General features: G+C 46.2%; 1 protein-coding gene across 1 annotated transcript; it reads right to left on the bottom strand.

The window, feature by feature from the left end:
* Positions 1-2,849: 2,849 nt before the first annotated feature.
* On the bottom strand, positions 2,850-5,738 carry LOC127211948 (Kruppel-like factor 18). Its single transcript, XM_051172038.1, has one exon. It carries the CDS (start codon positions 5,736-5,738, stop codon positions 2,850-2,852), a length of 2,889 nt encoding a protein of 962 aa, XP_051027995.1.
* Between the last annotated feature and the right edge of the window lie 13,392 nt (positions 5,739-19,130).

Below are 19,130 nucleotides of genomic sequence, written 5' to 3'. Positions count from 1 at the left end.
TCAGTTCCCAAATAAACCTTTATATACATTTCATCTGGCTTTCATTGGCAGAGATAACCCATCAGTGGCTTGCCAAACTGGGTACCATGTGCCCTTTTCACATTCCCTGTATCCAGAGGATTGTGCTCAATTCACTTCCCCCCCCCCCAATTCACCTTTATGTAGACTAGGATGCAGTGTACCTCTGCTGTCCTTCTACCAGCAACTCAGTCCAGCTGTGTTTTATCATATGGTGGAAAAGGCCTTCTACCTTCACTTACGTTAGCATACCCTGTTTGGTCCAGAAAATGGCACTGCCCAGCAGAGACTGTGGGGCTGACAACCAGCACTCCCTCCCAGTGAGTCTGAGGATGAATTAGAGTCCAGCCAATCTTACTTAAGGTTTTGACTTCCAAAAATAAAGTAAAACAAAGAGTTAAGGGGCTGGAGAGATGCTCAGCGGCTAAGAGCGCTGGCTGTTTTTCCCTGAGGACTCAAGCTCAGTTCCCAGCGCCCACATGGTGGCTCACAACCATCTGTAACTCCAGTTCTAGGGGATGCAACACCCTCTTCTGGTATCTGCATGCATGTGGATTACAGGCATACATGCAGGAAGAACACCACATTAAAAAAAAAAAAAAGCTGAAGCACACCTTTAATCCCAGCACTCAGGGAGGCAGAGGCAGGCACATCTCTGTAAATTCTAGGCCTGTCTGGTCTATAGAGAAAGTTCCAGGACAGCCAGGGCTACACAAAGAAACCCGGACTTGAAAAACAAAACAAAATTTGAAGGAAAAAACCCTGAAGAGTTAGGTTGAGTAGGCCGAGGTTCCTCTGTTGACTGTAGACAACATGCTTGTGTGATTCACACAAAGAAGACACAAGTACCCAGAATCCATTGAATTTTCCAAGTGTGATCTAAGGGAGGGGCAGCATGTTTTCTTGTTCTAGGGAAGGATTTCCAAGCACGTGACCTTGTCTGTCCCAACGGCTCCGGGTGGTGATGGCCACTGGTGCTGTCACATAAACCATGTGAGGATCTCCATATAACCATCTACCAGGGTAACCAGAAAAGCTCTACCTTTCAGTGGGGTCTATGCACACAATGCCCAGGGCTCTCCAACAGGTCCCATCCCCTAGGGCCTGTGGATCCAACCTCTCAGTCCTTCAACCCGAGCTCCTGGCAGGACACTGGCCAGACAGGACGCTTGGCTTTGGAATCCAATAAGTTCCTGGAAGACTTGGTTCATTGACAAAACTCTTCTGAGGCTTTGGATGCACAGAAATTAGTTAGCAATAATGATAATAAAGGCACCGATTTTACAATGTAAAACAGGAGTGTCTGAAGCATATTACATATGAGAAACATAAACATGTTTAGTAATGATATTTATTTCAGCATTCTTCTTGGGTTGGTTTTTGTTTGTTTGTAGTGGCCGCTAAGCACTGGATCCGGGAAGTCTGGAAGGAAGCCTCTCCTGCCTATGAAGAAACCTGGGGCCACTGACTCTCATGACTCCAACTTTTTCAGAGAAACAGGTGTGTCCACTATCTTGAACTGAAAGATGCACTAGCCAGGTACTGCTATGTTAATGTGCTAACTTTTCTTCCAAGCCATTCTGCCTGACTGCACACAGCCAGAGCCAAGATCTCTACTGTTGTCTCCTTGACTCAGGACACAGGTGTTAACTATGGTGGTTCTGCAGTGAGAACGGGTGGTCAAGACCCTTAAATGCTGTGTGGGGCAAACGTGCTGCTGGGAATCTATGGTCTGCCCCCTTTTAATGGCTCTGAGAGGAAAATACTTCCCCTAGTACCCCAAATAAATGAGTAAAATACATCACACACTAGACCTTACCCAGACCCTTTATCCAGAGGTTTTTATTGATTTTGGAAACTTTGCATAATGCACCTTGATCACATTCACTTTCCAGCCCTCCCAGACCCACCCCTCCCCCTTATGACCTCCCACAACACAAGAAGGAAAAAAATAGAAAAGTTAATGCCAAGTCCATAATCATTGGAGCATGTTCCATTTCTTTTTTTCTTTTTTCTCGAGACAGGGTTTCTCTGTGTAGCCTTGGCTGTCCTGGACTTACTTTGTAGACCAGGCTGGTCTGGAACTCACAGCGATCCACCTGCCTCTGCCTCCCGAGTGCTGGGATTACAGGAGTGTGCCACCATGCCTGGCACTAGTGTTCCTTGTCAAGCTCTGGTTTTCCTTTGAGGCAAGGTCTTTCTCTGAACCTGCAGCTGGTCTGGGAACCAGCATTAATCTTGTCTCTGAGGTATCCCCATGGGGCTAAAATTTCAGGAACACACGAAAAAGACTGCTGGCTTTGTTACTGGGTGTTGGGATCTGAACTCAGGTTATGTACTCATGGCAGGTAAATCTTAACCACTGAGCCGTCTCTCACCGCCACCTGGCTGAGGAGATAATTTCTTTAAAGACAAAGAGATTCCTGCAAGCTGTCTTAAAAGAAAGTTCATGAGGCTGGCCAGTGGTGGTGCACACCTTTAATTCCAGCACTTGGGAGGCAGAGGCAGGTAAGCCTCTGTGAGTTTGAGTCCAGCCTGATTTTACAGGGAAAATTCCAGGAGAGCCATGGCTACGTATTTAAAAAAAATAAAAATAAAAAAACAAAAAACAAAAAACAACAACAACAACAACAAAAGAACAAAAAAATACAATTCATGAGGTGGGTTGAGAAGATACCTCACATGCCACCCAAGGTTTTCTAGGCCTAGGCCCAAATGCTGGAAATAGAAAACTGACTCCGAAAAGTCATCACTGATCTAAACTCAGACCCAATGCAATAAATTAAAATGCAATTTAAAATGTAAACTTCTTGAGACATGGGGGTTGCCATCTACATGACATGAAAGGTCTGGTCACCGTTAGGGGTTGCCATTTGCATGCCACCAAAGGTTGGGTCAGCATTGGGAGTTACCGTCTGCATGCCACCAAAGGTTGGGTCAGCATTGGGGGCTACCGTCTGCATGCCACTGAAGGTCGGGTCAGCTTTGGGAGTTGACGTCTGCATGCCACGCAAGGTTGGGTCAGTGTTGGGAGTTGCTGTCTGCATGCCACAGAAGGTCGGGTCAGCGTTGGGGGTTGACATCCGCATGCCACGGAAGGTCGGGTCAACATTGGGGGTTGACATCTGCATGCCACGCAAGGTCGGGTCAGTGTTGGGGGTTGCCATCCGCATGCCACGGAAGGTCGGGTCAGCATTGGGGGTTGACATCCGCATGCCACGAAAGGTCGGGTCAGCGTTGGGGGTTGTCATCTGCATGCCACGGAAGGTCGGGTCAGCGTTGGGGGTTGTCATCTGCATGCCACGGAAGGTCGGGTCAGCGTTGGGGGTTGCTATCTGCATGCCACGGAAGGTCGGGTCAGCGTTGGGGGTTGACATCTGCATGCCATGGAAGGTTGGGTCAGCGTTGGGGGTTGCCATCTGCATGCCATAGAAGGTCGGGTCAGCGTTGGGGGTTGCCATCTGCATGCCATGGAAGGTCGGGTCAGCGTTGGGGGTTGCCATCTGCATGCCATGGAAGGTTGGGTCAGCGTTGGGGGTTGCCATTTGCATGCCATAGAAGGTTGGGTCAGCATTGGGGGTTGCCATCTGCATGCCACACAAAGTTGGGTCAGCGTTGGGGGTTGCCATCTGCATGCCACGAAAGGTTGGGTCAGCATTGGGAGTTGTCATCTTCATGCCACAGAAGGTTGGATCACTTCTGGGGGTTGCTGTCTGGCCTTCAGAGAAGGCCATGTTACCATCTAGCATTGACATTTGACCCCCATAGAGAGTCTGGTTATGATCATAGGATGTCATCTGTTTCGCATAGTAGGTGTAGTCAACACTGTGGGCTGTCATCTGACTTCTATAGTCCACTTGGTTACCATGGCGGGGCATTGTCTGACCCTCATGGAAGGTCTGGTCATCATTGGGGTTTGTCATTTGACCACCATAGAGAGTTTGGTTGCCATAGAGGGATGCCATCTGACTCCCATAGAGAGTCTGGTTGGTGTCAGGTGGTATGGTCTGACCTGCAGATATGATCAGGTCCCCACTGAGATTTGTCATCTGACTTCCATAGAAAGGCTGGCTACCACTGGAGAATGTCATTTGACCCTTATCATAGGTCTGACCACCACTGAGAGTTTTCATCTTCTTTCTGTAGACATTCTGGTCACCATAAGTTGTCACCTGATGCCTATAGATGGTCTGGTGACTACGGGCAGTTCTCTTCTGACTTCCACTGGCTTTCTGATCACCATAGGCTGTCACCTGATGTTTATAGATGGTCTGGTCACCACCAGCACTTCTCATCTGACTCCCACTGGCTTTCTGGTCACCATAGGTTGTCACCTGATGCCTATAGATGGTCTGGTGACTACGGGCAGTTCTCTTCTGACTTCCACTGGCTTTCTGGTCACCATAGGTTGTCACCTGATGTCTATAGATGGTCTGGGCATCACTGGCAGTTCTCTTCTGACTCCCACTGGCTTTCTGGTCACCATAAGTTGTCAGTTGATGCCTATAGATGGTCTGGTGACTACCGGCAGTTCTCATCTGACTTCCACTGGCTTTCTGGTCACCGTAGGTTGTCACCTGATGTCTATAGATGGTCTGGTCACCACCAGTTGTCACCTGATCTCTACAGATGGTCTGGTCACCACCGGTTGTCACCTGATCTCTATAGATGGTCTGGTCACCACCGGTTGTCACCTGATCTCTATAGATGGTCTGGTCACCACCGGTTGTCACCTGATCTCTATAGATGGTCTGGTCACCACCGGTTGTCACCTGATCTCTATAGATGGTCTGGTCACCACCGGTTGTCACCTGATCTCTATAGATGGTCTGGTCACCACCGGTTGTCACCTGATCTCTATAGATGGTCTGGTCACCACCAGTTGTCACCTGATCTCTATAGATGGTCTGGTCACCGTAGGTTGTCACCTGATGTCTATAGATGGTCTGGTCACCACCAGTTGTCACCTGATCTCTACAGATGGTCTGGTCACTACCGGTTGTCACCTGATCTCTATAGATGGTCTGGTCACTACCAGTTGTCACCTGATCTCCATAGATGGTCTGGTCACTACCAGTTGTCACCTGATCTCCATAGATGGTCTGGTCACTACCAGTTGTCACCTGATCTCCATAGATGGTCTGGTCACTACCAGTTGTCACCTGATCTCCATAGATGGTCTGGTCACCACCGATTGTCACCTGATCACTACAGATGGTCTGTTCACCACTGGCAGTTCTCATCTGACTGCCACTGCTGTTCTGGTCACTATGGAGGTGGTAAGTATGGTCAATGCTGGAGGCCGAGTCACCCCCAGAAGTGTTTCGACTGTCCTCACTTGAGGTTTTGTCATCACTGGAGCTCATCTCCTGGCCTTCTAGAGGTGTTGCTAGCTGATTACCACAGGGGGTGTTTATCTGGCTGCCTTCATTGGAGACTATCACCTTGCTTTCCATGACTGTTGTCTTCTGGCAATCAGGGAGTAATGGCTCGGCGCTATCATTGTCACCTGTCAGCTGAGAGCTTGCTGTAGATGTCACCTGATCCGCAGGCATAGCTTCTTGGTTTATGAGAACAGCCCCAGCTGGCTCTGCAAGGGCCGTGTACTGGTCTTTTTCAGGATATGTTGTTAACTCATAAGTAAGAATTCTTCGCAGGATAGAGCGTTCAGAGGACACTTGGGGACAGCAGGAACGCCTGGCTCTGGGCTGACTTGCCATGGCTGTCCTTTACAGGGTCAGAGAGAGTTACAAAGGCTTGAGGCTAAGCTGGTGCTGGCAGCTGGTCCTTATATGGCAGGAAGATGGGGAAACTCAAGTTCTTCAGATGTTTGGGGATGGAGGAAAGCTTTTTCTTTTTTTTAAACTAGATTTTGAGTTGTGAGAACCTAAAAAGAAAAATTAGGAGGTCAATGAATTCTAGCTTAAATTCCAATCCTTTTTCTTTCTTCTTCTTTTTCTTCTCTTCTTCTTCTTGGCTTTTCAAGCCAAGGTTTCTTTGTTACACAGAGCCTTGGCTCTCCTGCACTCTCTTTGTAGACCATGCCTGCCTCTGCCCACCCAATCCTGGGATTAAAGGCGTGTGCCATCACACCTGGCTAAATCCCAATCCTTACACCATCCCCATCCCTGCTGATGGCCTGCTAATCCCTCCCACAATCTCTACCTAGTGACTCACTCACTTCTGGGCCTCCCCAGGCATTTCAGTAGAGACCCGGCTAAATGAATAAATCAACTTTTGAGGGATGTAACATTTCTACAGTGGCCCCAGGTGTCATGGATAACACTGTTTGCAAGAGAAAACAGCCACATAAAGAGCTATAAATGCATGGAGAGACTGGGAACATGACAAAACAACATGCTTCTTTAGTTACCACTTGGGGACCTATAAGGAAAGGGACTCAGAGATGGTGAAGAAGGAAACAAGATTAGAGCAGAGCTCATAGGAAAGTCAGCAGGAATAAGCATGGAATGTTTGAAAAGATCAGCAAATTTGGTGAACCTATAGATAAATGAAAATGGAGGGAGGATGATGGCAGGATGGCTCAGTGGGTAGGTGCTGTAGGTCACATCTGAGACCCGCACGGAGGAAGGAGAAAACCTATTCTTGCACGTTGTCCTATAACCCACACTTGCACTGTGGCACATGTCTGCATTCGTGAAACACACCACACCCCATGGTATGGCAAGCGCATCATTTCAGATACTTTGGGGTTTTTATTTTTGGTTTTGGTTTTTTGAGATAGGGTTTTCTCTGTGTAGCCCAGGCTGTCTTGGACTCTCTTTGTAGACCAGGCCTTGAACTCACAGAGATCCGCTGCTTCATCCCAGCTACTTGGAAGGTTAAAGCAGAAGGATTACAGGCTCACATCTGCTTGTGTACTTAATAAAAAAAGGCCAGAGAGATGGATCATCAGTTCAGAAAACCTTCCAAGGATCCAAGTTCAACTCCCAACCTCCATATGACTGCTGACTACTGTCTGTATGACTCCAGTTCGAGAGGCTCTGATGCCCTATTTGGGCCTCTGCAGGTGCTGCGTCCATTTGGCTCTCTGAAATGATGGCAGACAAAATACACAAATAAAATAGAAAGGAAAACATATTCTTTAAAAAAAAACTACCATAGGACTGGAGAGATGGGTCAACCATTAAAGGCTAGCCTGACAATCAAAAATAAAAAAGATTGTGTTCCAGCCAGGTGGTGGTGGCACACACCTTTAATCCCAGCACCGGGAGAGTGGGCAGAGGCAGGTGGATCACTGAGTTGGAGGCCAGCCTGGTCTACAAAGTCCAGGACAGTCAAGCTACACAGAGAAACCCTGTCTTAAAAAACCAAAACCAAAAACATTGTGTTCCAGCCTGGCCTGGTCTACAGAAAAACTATATAACAACAACAGCAATAATAAATTGTATTTGAAAATAGATCCCCAGTGTATGGATTCATTGCATTCCCTAGTAAGGCAGTGCTTGTTCCTGGAAACAGAAGTGGGATGTGGCTGGGTGAGAAAGCAGCTGGAACAGATGCCTGGTTTCCAGTGTTTGGCTAAAAACATGCCTGACTCAATCACAGCAAGAGAGAAAGAGAAAGAGAGAGACACACACAGAGACACAGACAGACAGACACAGAGAGAAAGAGAGAGAGAGACAGAGAGAGACATTCGGACGGGAGGGGAGACATTCGGATGGACAGAAGGGGAGACATTCGGATGGACGGAAGGGGAGAGGCGGACGGGGGTGGGGGAGATGGAGAGAGAGATGGAGAGATGGAGAAAGAAAGTGACAAGGAGAGTGGATGGACGGGGAGAGAGAGCATTTAGTTGTCCCTTGCTGGAGACAGCAGCATGATGATCAGATCATCAAAGGCCACATGTGGCTCTGGGGCCATCATGAGGTTCGCAGAGACACCTCAGGCATTGTAGTCTGTGTACACACCAAACTTGGAAAACAAGCATGCAAGTGGGAGACCCAGGCAACTGCCCTCCTCACATTGTACTGTGGCTCCACTGATGACCCCGCCCTTCCTTGGAAGAAGCAGCAGATAGGAATTCATTATCACACAGAACTAGACAGGAATCCATCAGTTAAGCTACAAAAGTGCCTGAAAAACAAACCTGTCTGAGCACTTGGACTAAGTTACCAGCACTTTCAGTTCCCACGGGACTTAAATCTTCCTGAAAAGCTCCTAATTTTAGCAGCATTTTCCCCTGATTGATAAGGACACAGAGTTTGCTCAGCCATTCTGTTGATCCAAAGAGAGTAAGTGAGAAGCAGAATCCAGAATTGACATGTGTCCCCCTAATTCCCTGCACTTCAGAGGAAGCAGGGGTCAGAAGGGCAAGGCTAGCTTGATTTGGCCCCGTCTCAGAAAGAAAACAGCAAGAAGTAGATGCAGGTCTCCTGAGTTGCATTCCAGACTATAACTCAGTAGCTTTAACATGGTGTAATCTCTTCCTGAGACTCCAGGACTTGCAAAGCCGAGGAAGGCGGGTATTAAATTTGAGGCTTTCCTAGACTAAATAGTTAGAAAACCCTGTCTAAAACAAAACAAAACAAAACAAAGAGACAAAAATTAAACAGCAATTTATTGAATGATGCCTTTTCTTTTTTGAAGTAAAATCTTACTGGGGGAAGAAAACACTATTAAAGGTCTAAAAAGTTGTCTTAGAACTCAGGGCTGGAGAGATGGCTCAGAGATTAAGAGCACTGTTTGCTCTTCCAAAGGTCCTGACTTCAATTCCCAGCAACCACATGGTGGCTCACAACCATCTATAATGTGAGCTGATGCCCTCTTCTGGTGGGCAGGCACACACGTGCCTGTATAAGTAATAAAATCTTAAAAAAAGAAAGAACTAGAACATTAGCTACTTGTTCAAGCTGGCCTCAGGGCCCTTCTGACAGGTTGAGAGAGAACATAGAAGGATGCTGAGTCAGGAATCAGCAAAGGACGGATATCTGCATAGCCTGCCATCCCTATACCAACTTAGGTAAGACTGGCAGGATTAGGTCCTGTGGGAGTGCTGCAATATAGAAGTGTGGCAAGCATTCATGCATGGCTTCTTTTAAACTGGGGATCTGTATACAATTCCTCCATGACTTGTGGTAGATGGCAGTGGCATTGTTTTTAAAAATATTTGTGCAAGGCGGTAGTGGCACACCCTTTAATCCCAACACTCAGGAATCAGAGGCAGATGGATCTCTGTGACAGCGAGGCCATCCTGGTCTACAAGAGAGTTCCAGGACAGCCAGGGCTATGCAGACAAACGACAAACAAGTGTGTAAAAGATTTGCAAATGCTACTTTACAAAGCAATCTGTCCTTTGCTATTAAGTTTTTTTTTTCTTGGATTTTCTATCTTTTTATTTTCTTTTTTTAAATAATTTTATAATTTTATTCATATTACATCTGGATTGTTAGCCCTTCCCCTGTTTCCTCCCATTCTTCCCTCCCTCCCACTTCCCTGCTATTAAGTTTTAAGTATTTTCAAAAAGAACTTTCCCACAATTCAAGTTTAGTTCTATAACGAATTCAACACCTTAAACTGGGCCTGATGGTGCACGCCTTTAATCCCAGCACTCAGGAGGCAGAGGCAGGTGGATGCCTGCGTTTGGGGCCAGCCTGGTCTACAAAGTGAGTTTAGGACAGCCAAGGCTACACAGAGAAACCCTGTCTAGAAAAAAACAAAAAACAAAAAACCAAACAAAGTCAACATTTTAATTTCTAGAGATCATTGAATCATCATCCAGGATTATTCTTATAACTCTCACTCAGGAAGCAACCACTTTTTAGAAATGAACTTTTAAAAAGATGTGTTGATTAATCTTATGTATGTGAGTGCTCTACCTGCATGTACACCCGGAAGAAGAGTCAGTGCTTTTAACGCTGAGCCATCTTTTCAACCCTTTTTTAAAAGTTTTTTTGTTTTTGTTTTTCAAGACACTTTCTCTGTGTAGCCTTGGCTGTTCTGGACTTGCTTTCTTATCAGGCTGGCCTTGAACTAACAGAGATTCTCCTGCCTCTGCCTCGTTAAGTGCTGGGATTACAGACTTGTGCCACAATGTCTGGCTTAACTTTTTTTATTAGCATATATTTGATGTACAAAAATGGTTTCATTATGACATTTTCCTCATTTTTTCCCCCAAGACAGGGTTTCTCTGTGTAGCCTTGGCTGTCCTGGACTCCCTTTGTAGACCAGGCTGGCCTTAAACTCACAGCGACCTGCCTGCCTCTGCCTCCCGAGTGCTGGGATTAAAGGCGTGCACCACCACGCCCTGGACTCCAATCAAATATTAAAAAAAAAAACTTTCAAACTGGGCGTGCTGGCACACACCTTTAATCCCAGCACACAGGAGGCAGAGGTAGGAGGATCTCTGAGTTCGAAGCCAGCCTGGTCTACAAAGCAAGTCCAGGACAGACAAGATAACACAGAGAAACCCTGTCTAGAAAAAAAAAACCAAACAAACAAAAAAGAAAGCTTTTATTTCCAGCGAAATAAATAAATAGCCAGGTGGTGGTGGAGCACCTCGTTAATTCTAGCACTCAGATGCTATCAAAGGGGATCCCTGATTTTGAGGCCAGCTGATCTCCAGAGCTAGTACAGGATAGACAGGGCCTCAGAGAAACTGTCTTGATTAAAATGCAAAACAAGACAAAAACAAATATAAATCTTAAAAGACTATGTTTAAAAAATAAATAGCTGGGGGCTGGGGATTTAGCTCAGTGGCAGAGAGCATGCCCAGCAAGCACAAGGCCCTGGGTTTGGTCCTCAGTTCTGGAAAAAAAATAGCTGGGTGGCGGTGACACATGCCTTCACTTCTAGTACTCAGGGGGCAGAGGCAGGAAGATCCATATAGGTTCAGAGGGCCAGCCTGGACTGCAAAGTGTGTTCCAGGACAGCTAGGGTGACACTGTGAACCTCTCTTGAAAAACCAAAATCACAACAACAACAATAAGAGATGTTGGGGAGAGCAGCTCAGGGTAGAGCATTGCGTACATACAGGACGGACTACACACACCAGCACTTCCAACACGCCTGGGAGGCTGCGGGTGCAGACACAGCTCATGGGCACAGCCCTTCCCTCCCTGGAAACCTGGATCCAATCTCCAGCACACACAAGAGAGGCCAAGAGCCCCAACCATTTCCCTGAAGAGATACCTAAGAATGGATAACATGCAAGCACAAAGGCTAGCCTGCTCTACATAGCGAATTCCATGACAGGCAGGGCTACCTGACAAAACCAACAAAAGCCAAATGTTTTATTAATTTACTATTGCTGCTGCTGCTACTATTGTTTTGTTTTGTTTTTTTGAGACATGTGCCACTGCTCTGGAGTGTTGAGATTAAAGGCATGTGGCACCACACCCGGCTTTATTATTTTCTTTTTTTTCTTATTGGTTTTTTGAGACAGAGTTTCTCTGTGTAGCCTTGGCTGTCCTGGATTCACTTTGTAGACCAGGGATCGAACTCACAGCGATCCACCCACCTCTGCTTCCCAAGTGCTGGGGTTAAAGGCGTGCACCACCACAGCCCGGCATTTTAAAGTGATTTATTATTTTGAGAAGGGGCCCTGGCTGCTCTGAAATTCCGTATGTAGACCTGGCTTGCCTGAAACCAGACATCAGTCTGCCTCTGTCTCAAGTGCTGGGACTTGTATTGTGCGCCCCAAACTCTAATCCTGGCATCTGACTCACTCATCAGCCCTGGCTTTCAACACACCCTGGTAGCCCGCTTGAGGGTTGAACTAGGACCGCATCTCGGAAAGGCAGCGGTGAGGAGGCATACCAAGGTCTCCTCACAGGTTGCTTGCGTTCCTCTGGTGGAAGGCACGCCCTGGTGCTCAGCAAATGTGCCCCTATGTAATAATACCTCTTCAGATACTTGTGCCTTACTGTACCCCATTAAGCTGATGCTCCCCTGTCCCTTCCCAAACTTGCTAGCAACCCTCCCCAATGAGATTCGAACCATAGACTCACCAAAGCAGATCCAGAAAGTACACTCCTGGACTGTGACCACCAGCTGAAATGATCAAGGGGGACTCCGAGAAACACACAAGGAGAACAAGCGCTGGCTTTGCATTTTATGTTGCTTTGTTGACCACGCCCGTTGGGGGAGGAGCCTCCTGTAGCGAATGTCGACCTATCAAGGGGCTGGGATCACGAGATTATTGGATTTTCTAGCAAGGCGCCTTAGAGCAGTGGTTTTGAACTTGTGGGTCACGACCTATATGAGAGTTGAATGACTTTTCATCATTTACCCTTATCTGATATACTACATATCAGATATTTACAAGTCATAAAAGTAGCAAAGAGGATAGTAATGAGGTTGCAACAAAAATAATCTTATGTATGGCGATCACCACAAGATGAGAGATTGTACTAAAGGACTGCCTCATAGTGGGCAGGTAGCACAGGGCTGTAATCCCAGCGCTGGGGGAGGCAGAAGCAGGTGGACCTCTTCAAGTTTAAGACCAGCCTGGTCTACAAAGTAAGTCCAGGACAGCCAAGGCTACACAGAGAAACCTTGTCTCATAAACCAAAACAAGAACAACAACAAAAACAAACAAGCAAACAAACAAACAAACAAACAAAAATCCTGGTATTAGGAAGACTGAGAAACACTGCCTTGGGTTCTGTTCCCACAATTTCACTGGGTGCAGCTGTGTGGGGGCCTGTCCCGTCAGTCTCTTGTGGGTTTTATTGTGGTCATCTGGCCATGTGAAAGTTGAGAACGACAGCCCCAAAGAAGGACATATTGTGACGGGCGTGGTGGTGCACGCCTTTAATCCCAGCACTTGGGAGGCAGAGGCAGGTGGATCGCTGTGAGTTCGAGGCCAGCCTGGTCTACAAATCGAGTTCAGGACAGCCAAGGCTACACAGAGAAAGCTTGTTTCGAAAAAACAAACAAACAAACAAACAAGACAAAATAAAGAATGACATATTGAGTCTGCATTTGAAGCAAACGACTGTGCTCTCATGGGTTGAATCTTTAATAAATAGCTGGATTTCTAGCTTTGTATCAGCTACCGAAATATGAAGATTTCATCTTATTGATAGTTGGAAAATATAATCAAAAGTGATTTCTGGTCAGAAACACGGAGAATTCTGTCAGGTCACTTCAGCGATAATGCAGATTCTTGGTTGTTTATGAATAGATTTGCTTTTGTTTTGTTTTTGTTTGTTTGTCTTTGTTTTTGTCCCCCACACCTTAGACCTTTTCTTTTTGGAGTCCTTACTGCCCTGGATCTGTAGAAGATGCTGGCTTTAAACTCAAGAGAAACACACCTGTCTCTGTTCCTCATCCTGCCACCATCCAGCGATAGAATTATCTAAACCTCAGTTAGTTCTAGTCTTTCTTTCTTGCTTGCTTTTTTTTTTTTTTTTTCTGAGACAGGGTCTTTCTGTGTAGCCTTGGCTGTCCTGGACTCACTTTGTAGACCAGGCTGGTCTCAAACTCACAGCAATCTGCCTGCCTCTGCCTCCTGAGTGCTGGGATTGAAGGCGTAACCACCACGCCTGGCCTTTTAAAAAATTATTTTATTTTATTTATTTATTTTATGTGTTTCTTGTGTTGGTCAACCCCTCTCTTTCCTTACCTATCTGGTTTGTTCTAGCCAGAACCAAGGGGTTTCTCCCTTCAGTTCAGCCACATTGTCTTCACATATTTAGTTGTCCGTTAGGTGCACAAATGTTTAGAAATATTTTAGCTGCTTCTTCTTCTTCTTCTTCTTCTTCTTCTTCTTCTTCTTCTTCTTCTTCTTCTTCTTCTTTTTTTTGAGACAGGGTTTCTTGGTGTAGTCTTGACTGTCCTGGACTCGCTTTGTAGACTAGGCTGGCCTCAAAGTCACTCTGCCTCTCTCCCCCCACCCCACCCTCCAGTGCTGGGTTTACAGGTGTGCCCCCACCGAGCTCTGCATCTGTTTTAGCTTCTTTCATATAATGGTTCATATCATCTTCAGGGCTGGAGAGATGGCTCCCGTAGCTAAAAGCACTGGCTTCTTGTTATGAGGACCCGGACTGGATTCCCAGAGCCACATAGTGAGTGCTTTGTCCCTCTAACTCCAATCCCAGGGTATCCAACACCCTCTTCTGCCCTCTGGCATGTTCAGACATGCTGGCAAAACACCCATAACAATGAAATTAAAATTAATAAAACTCAGGCAGGGCATGGTGGCCCTCACACTCCAGAGGCAGGAGCAGGCAGACGAATGTTAGTTCAAGGCCAGCCTGGTCTACAAAGTGAGTCTAGAACAGTCAAGGCAACACAGAGAAACCTTGTCTTGAAAAACAACAATAATGACAACAAAATTAATAAACCCATTCAATTTTAGACTAGAGAGTTTATCCCTTTTACATCTTAAAGTTACTGAAAAGAAGGAAGGTAATTCTACCATTTGGGTTGGTTTTGTTTTTGAGACAGTGTCTCTCTGGGCTGGCCTGGATTTGAGATCCCCTGGCTTCACCTCCTGAATTCTGGAATTATAGGCCCAGGACATCAGGCCCAAGGCGGTCATCTCATTAACCTTAACCTAAAATATGGCCACAATCTATTAGGCAACAGTAAACCACTTCCCTGAAGATCAACGGGCTCCAGATAGAGATAAGAAATCAGACTATCTGAAAGTGTTGCAGGCAGGAAGGGCCCCTCCCTGGAACAGAGATTTCAGAGAGCCTCTTGACAGCTGAGGGCTGTGCCTCCAGGGCAATCCATGCAGATAAGAAACAAAACAAACAAACAAAATAGCTCAGGCACATCTTTAAATGAGCAGAGAGAAACTGTACTGCAAGTTTCCCTGGCTTGGCAGAGAAACACCTGTGGCCTTTGAGTTACTTTTGGTGGGCTCAGGATCTTCCTCATCTACTAGGCTGACAGCCCTGCCAGGGATGGCCTCAGTTTCACCTCGCTCAACACCATTCCATTCTTCCGGTGCCCTGTAAACTTAGGCTTCTATGAACAAGAGGGAAGTAGAATTGCTTTAGGACCCAACAGATGAAGAGAACTTAGATTTCAGAGCTCAGCTCCGGGATCTAGCTGGAGCTCTAGCTCCGGACACTCCTGCTGGCTTTGGAAGAAGCCTGAATGAAGACTTGAGGGCCTGGCCCCCAGCGGGCTAACTCATCAGGAAGGGGTAGCTGCAGCTGTGCTGTACAAGGAATTGCTTTGTTGGCACCCCACAACCCTCCAAGAAGAGCTTTTGCACTCTGCCACTTCTCAGGGGTGTAATTGCGCCCCCCCCCCACATTTAAACCTGTTTCTTTTAAATCCCACATGGCAGCCTGTTTTAAGCTGTTTTCCATTTAACCTTGGTTTTTTGTTTTTGTTTTTTCAAGACAGGGTTTCTCTATGTAGCTTTGGCTGTCCTGGACTTGCTTTGTAGACGAGGCTGGCCTTGAACTCACAGTGATTCGCCTGCCTCTGCCTCCCGAGTTCCCATTTAACATTGTTAAGCCTCCAGTGAGTCAAACCATGAAGTCATCCACTCTACAGAGGCCTATTGATTTGATTTTACTGAACTGATACATAATTGGCTACACAAACACACACATACACACACACATATTTAGAGACAGGGTTTCTCTGTGTGTAATAATCCTGGTTGTTCTGGACTCACTTTGTAATCCAAGCTGGCCTCTGACTCACAAAGATCTGCCTGCCTCTGCCTCCAGAATGCTAGGCTTAAAGGCGTGGGCCACCACGCCCTACTTATAATTTTAAGATACAGGGCCCCATCATTGATCCAACCAAAATGATGATTAAAGGTCCAGCCAGAGCTGATAGAAGAGTAGTTAGTCAGAGGGATCTAAAGAATCGGGACTGAGGCCGGGTGTGGTGGCCCACACCTGTAATCTCAGAAACTCCGGTGGCAGAGAAAGGGGGATCTCTGAATTTGAGGCTGTAATGTTCAAGTCGTGAAACCCCCAAAGACCACCAGGAATCATCCAGAGGCAAATCACACAGGGTCTCATTTATTAGTCAAGCTCAGAGCCTGGACTGTCAGCCCCCTCATGAGGAGGGAAGATGGAAGCCCCTACTGCTAAGGGAACGAGGTTTTTAAATAAAAAAACATGTAGGGGGGCTAGGGGTCCTAAGCCATTTCTAAGCCTTCTTGTTATGTGATAGATCAGAGGGATATAGGAAAGTTGTCCTTTAAGATGATTGGCTGGGGGACCAGGGCTAAGCGAGGGGACCAGAGTCAGACCTAAGGGGGGAATTTTTCATTTGTTCTGGTCACTGTGACCTGTAGCTCTGATTGGTTGGCCCCAGGTGCAAGCTCCTAGGAACAGTTACTAGCTGTGTGTTTGTGGCTCTCCCTGGAGACTTGGAGGGGGGTGTCAAGTTCTCAGGTCTTGGAAAACACAGCATGACATTGGTTTGGTCTCTACAAGGCTGACCTGGTCTACAGAGTAAGTTTCAGGACAACCAAGGTTATATAAAGCAACCCTGTCTCAAAACAAAACAAAACAAAGCAAAACAAAAAAACAAAACAAAAAAACCTGAACCAAACCCACCAACCAACAACGAAAGCAACAACAAAAACCAAACAGAAATGAAAACCTTTAATGTATCTAGGTCCTGATCAGCTTGCCCACCTAGTTTGGGCAGCATCAGAAGAGGCCCATTTAGTCATCTCAGGGCCCAGCAGTACTTCTGCTGTCCAGAGAAATAAAGCAGCAAAGTGGAATGACGGGCACCATGATGGGAGGAAGTGCCTAAATGAATGGTTTTGGGATACTGGACATATTCCAACCCCTTAGAAGTCCTCTGATGTTAATTTGGGCTGCCCCCAGTCAGAGAGCTTGCTAGTCAGTGAGCTGAGAGTCTGACTAGTTCCTATCCCTGTGTGGGGTGGGGTGGGGAGGGGGTGTCTAAAGATAACTACCAACCCTGGCACAAGTGAATGACCTTAAGTCCAATCTTATGAAGACCATAGAGGTCTTTAAAGAGGGAATGGCTTAATCCCTTATAGAAAAACAGGGAAACACAATAAAACTGACGAAGGAAATGAATAAAACTGTTCAAGACCTGAAAATTGAAATAGAAGCAATAAGGAGAGCACAAACTGAGGAAATCCTGCAAGTGGAAAACCTAGGGAAGAGAACAGGGTCTACAGATACAAGCATCACCAACAGAAGACAAGAGATAGAAGAGAAAAATATCAGGTGTAGAAGATACTATAGAGGAAATTGATACACCAGTCAAAGAAAATGTTAAGTCTAAAAAAAATTCCTGACACCAAATATGCGGGAAATCTAGGATACTAGGAAAAAAACCAACCTAGGAATAATAGGAATGAGGTAAAGATGGTGGTAAAGTTCAACCCAAGCTTAAAAGGTTCCAAACCTGTGACCAAGACAGCAACATCTGAGAATAAGGACGAGCAGTCTAATTAGGAAGAGGCAGCAGGAGTATAAAATAGGCCGTATTGGTGTGGGCATGGTGAGCCGTGCTTGTAGTCCCAGAACTCAGTGGGTAGAGACAGAAGAATCAAAGTTTGAGGGCAGCCTGAGCTATATGTGACTCTTAAAGACTTGCAAAATGGCCTTGTGGATAAGAGTACCTAACCATGCAAGTGTGACAGCTTGAACTCAATCCCTGTGGAACCCACGGTGGAAAGAAAAAAAGTTTCAAAGGTTTCCCTCTGACCTCCTCTTGTATGTTATGGCTTGCATACACACACACACACACACACGCTCACACACACACAAACACACACAATACAATTAGTGGCTATAGCCCTAGCTGGCATGGAACTTGCTATGTAGGTTAGGCTGACCTCTAATAAGAGATCTGACTGCCTCTGCCTTCCCAAGTGCTGGGATTATAGGCTTGCACCACAGGGCCAGGCTCTGGGTTGCCTTTTTTTTTTTTGAGACAGGGTTTCTCTGGGTAGCCTTGGCTGTCCTGGACTTGCATTATAGACCAGGCTGGCCTCGAACATGAATCTACCTGCCTCTGCCTCCTAAGGGCTGAGATTGAAGGCCTGTGCCACTACTGCCCAGCTCGGTTGCCATTTTTAAAAGGCGTTTTTTTTTTTTTAGGGCCGGAGAGTATTTCAACAAGTTACTTGCTGCCAAACCTGGTGGCCTGAGTTTAATCTCTGGAGCCCAAATGGTAGAAAGACACACATAACTAAAAGTTTTATAGAATATTTAAAATAGAAATTAAAAGATCACATCAAAAAACAAAACAAAACAAAAAAAGAGGCGGGCGTGGTGGTGCACACCTTTAATCCTAGCAGTTGGGAGGCAGAGGCAGGTGGATCGATGTGAGTTCAGGGTCAACCTGGTCTACAAAGTGAGTCTAGGACAGCTAAGGCTACACAGAGAGACCCTGTCTCAAAGAAGAGGAGGAGGAGGAGGAGGAGGAGGAAGAAGAAGGTGGTGGTGAAGAGTCCCAGCTCCAAGGACCAGAAAATATTTTCAACAAAATCATAGAAGAAAACTTCCCAACCTAAAGAAACAGGTGTCTATAAGCATACAAGGATATCCAAAATAAGCGAATCATTAAATCTACAGAATAAAGAAAGAATATTAAAATCTATAAAGGAAAAAGGCCAAGTAACTTACAAAGACAGACCTATCAGAATTACACTCGACTTCTCAACAGTTTCTAAAAGCTAGGAGGGACTGGACAGATGTCTTGCAGCCTCTAAGAGGCTCTAGTGAGAGGTTTCCTCCTTTCTGCCTCATTTGGCTTCTGTGGAGGAAGAACGCTGGAGATCACACATCTTTGTCCCTCACTAAACCCTGTGACAGCAAATCCAGGGCCATTGTCCTGGGTGCCCATCTCCACCCCTGATTCCATGACACAGGGTGAAGGCATTTTATAGATGGTCATTTTTTTTATACTTACAATCCAGTGTATTATTTCATGTTTTAAATAGAATGCTAAAATAATGCCATCTTGGCTGTGGGGTGGTGGTGGCCCATGCCTTTGATCCCAGCACTTGCCGGCAGAGGCAGGTGGATCTCTGAGTTCGAGGCCAGCGTGGTCTATATAGAGTGAGTTCCAGGACAACCAGGGCTACACACACACACACACACACACACACACACACACACACACACACACAAAACCTGTAACAAAAAAAAAAAAGCCATTTTGTTCCCCAAAAGACT

This window comes from Acomys russatus, chromosome 29, assembly GCF_903995435.1.
Source record: "Acomys russatus chromosome 29, mAcoRus1.1, whole genome shotgun sequence".
Lineage (NCBI taxonomy): Eukaryota > Metazoa > Chordata > Mammalia > Rodentia > Muridae > Acomys > Acomys russatus.
The sequence above is the reverse complement of the archived record's forward strand: the minus strand, read 5'-3'. Positions and strand labels throughout refer to the sequence as shown.

Coding starts and splice junctions, on each gene's coding strand:
- LOC127211948 (XM_051172038.1), bottom strand. CDS start 5,738: ATGGCAAGTCAGCCCAGAGCCAGGCGTTCCTGCTGTCCCCAAGTGTCC.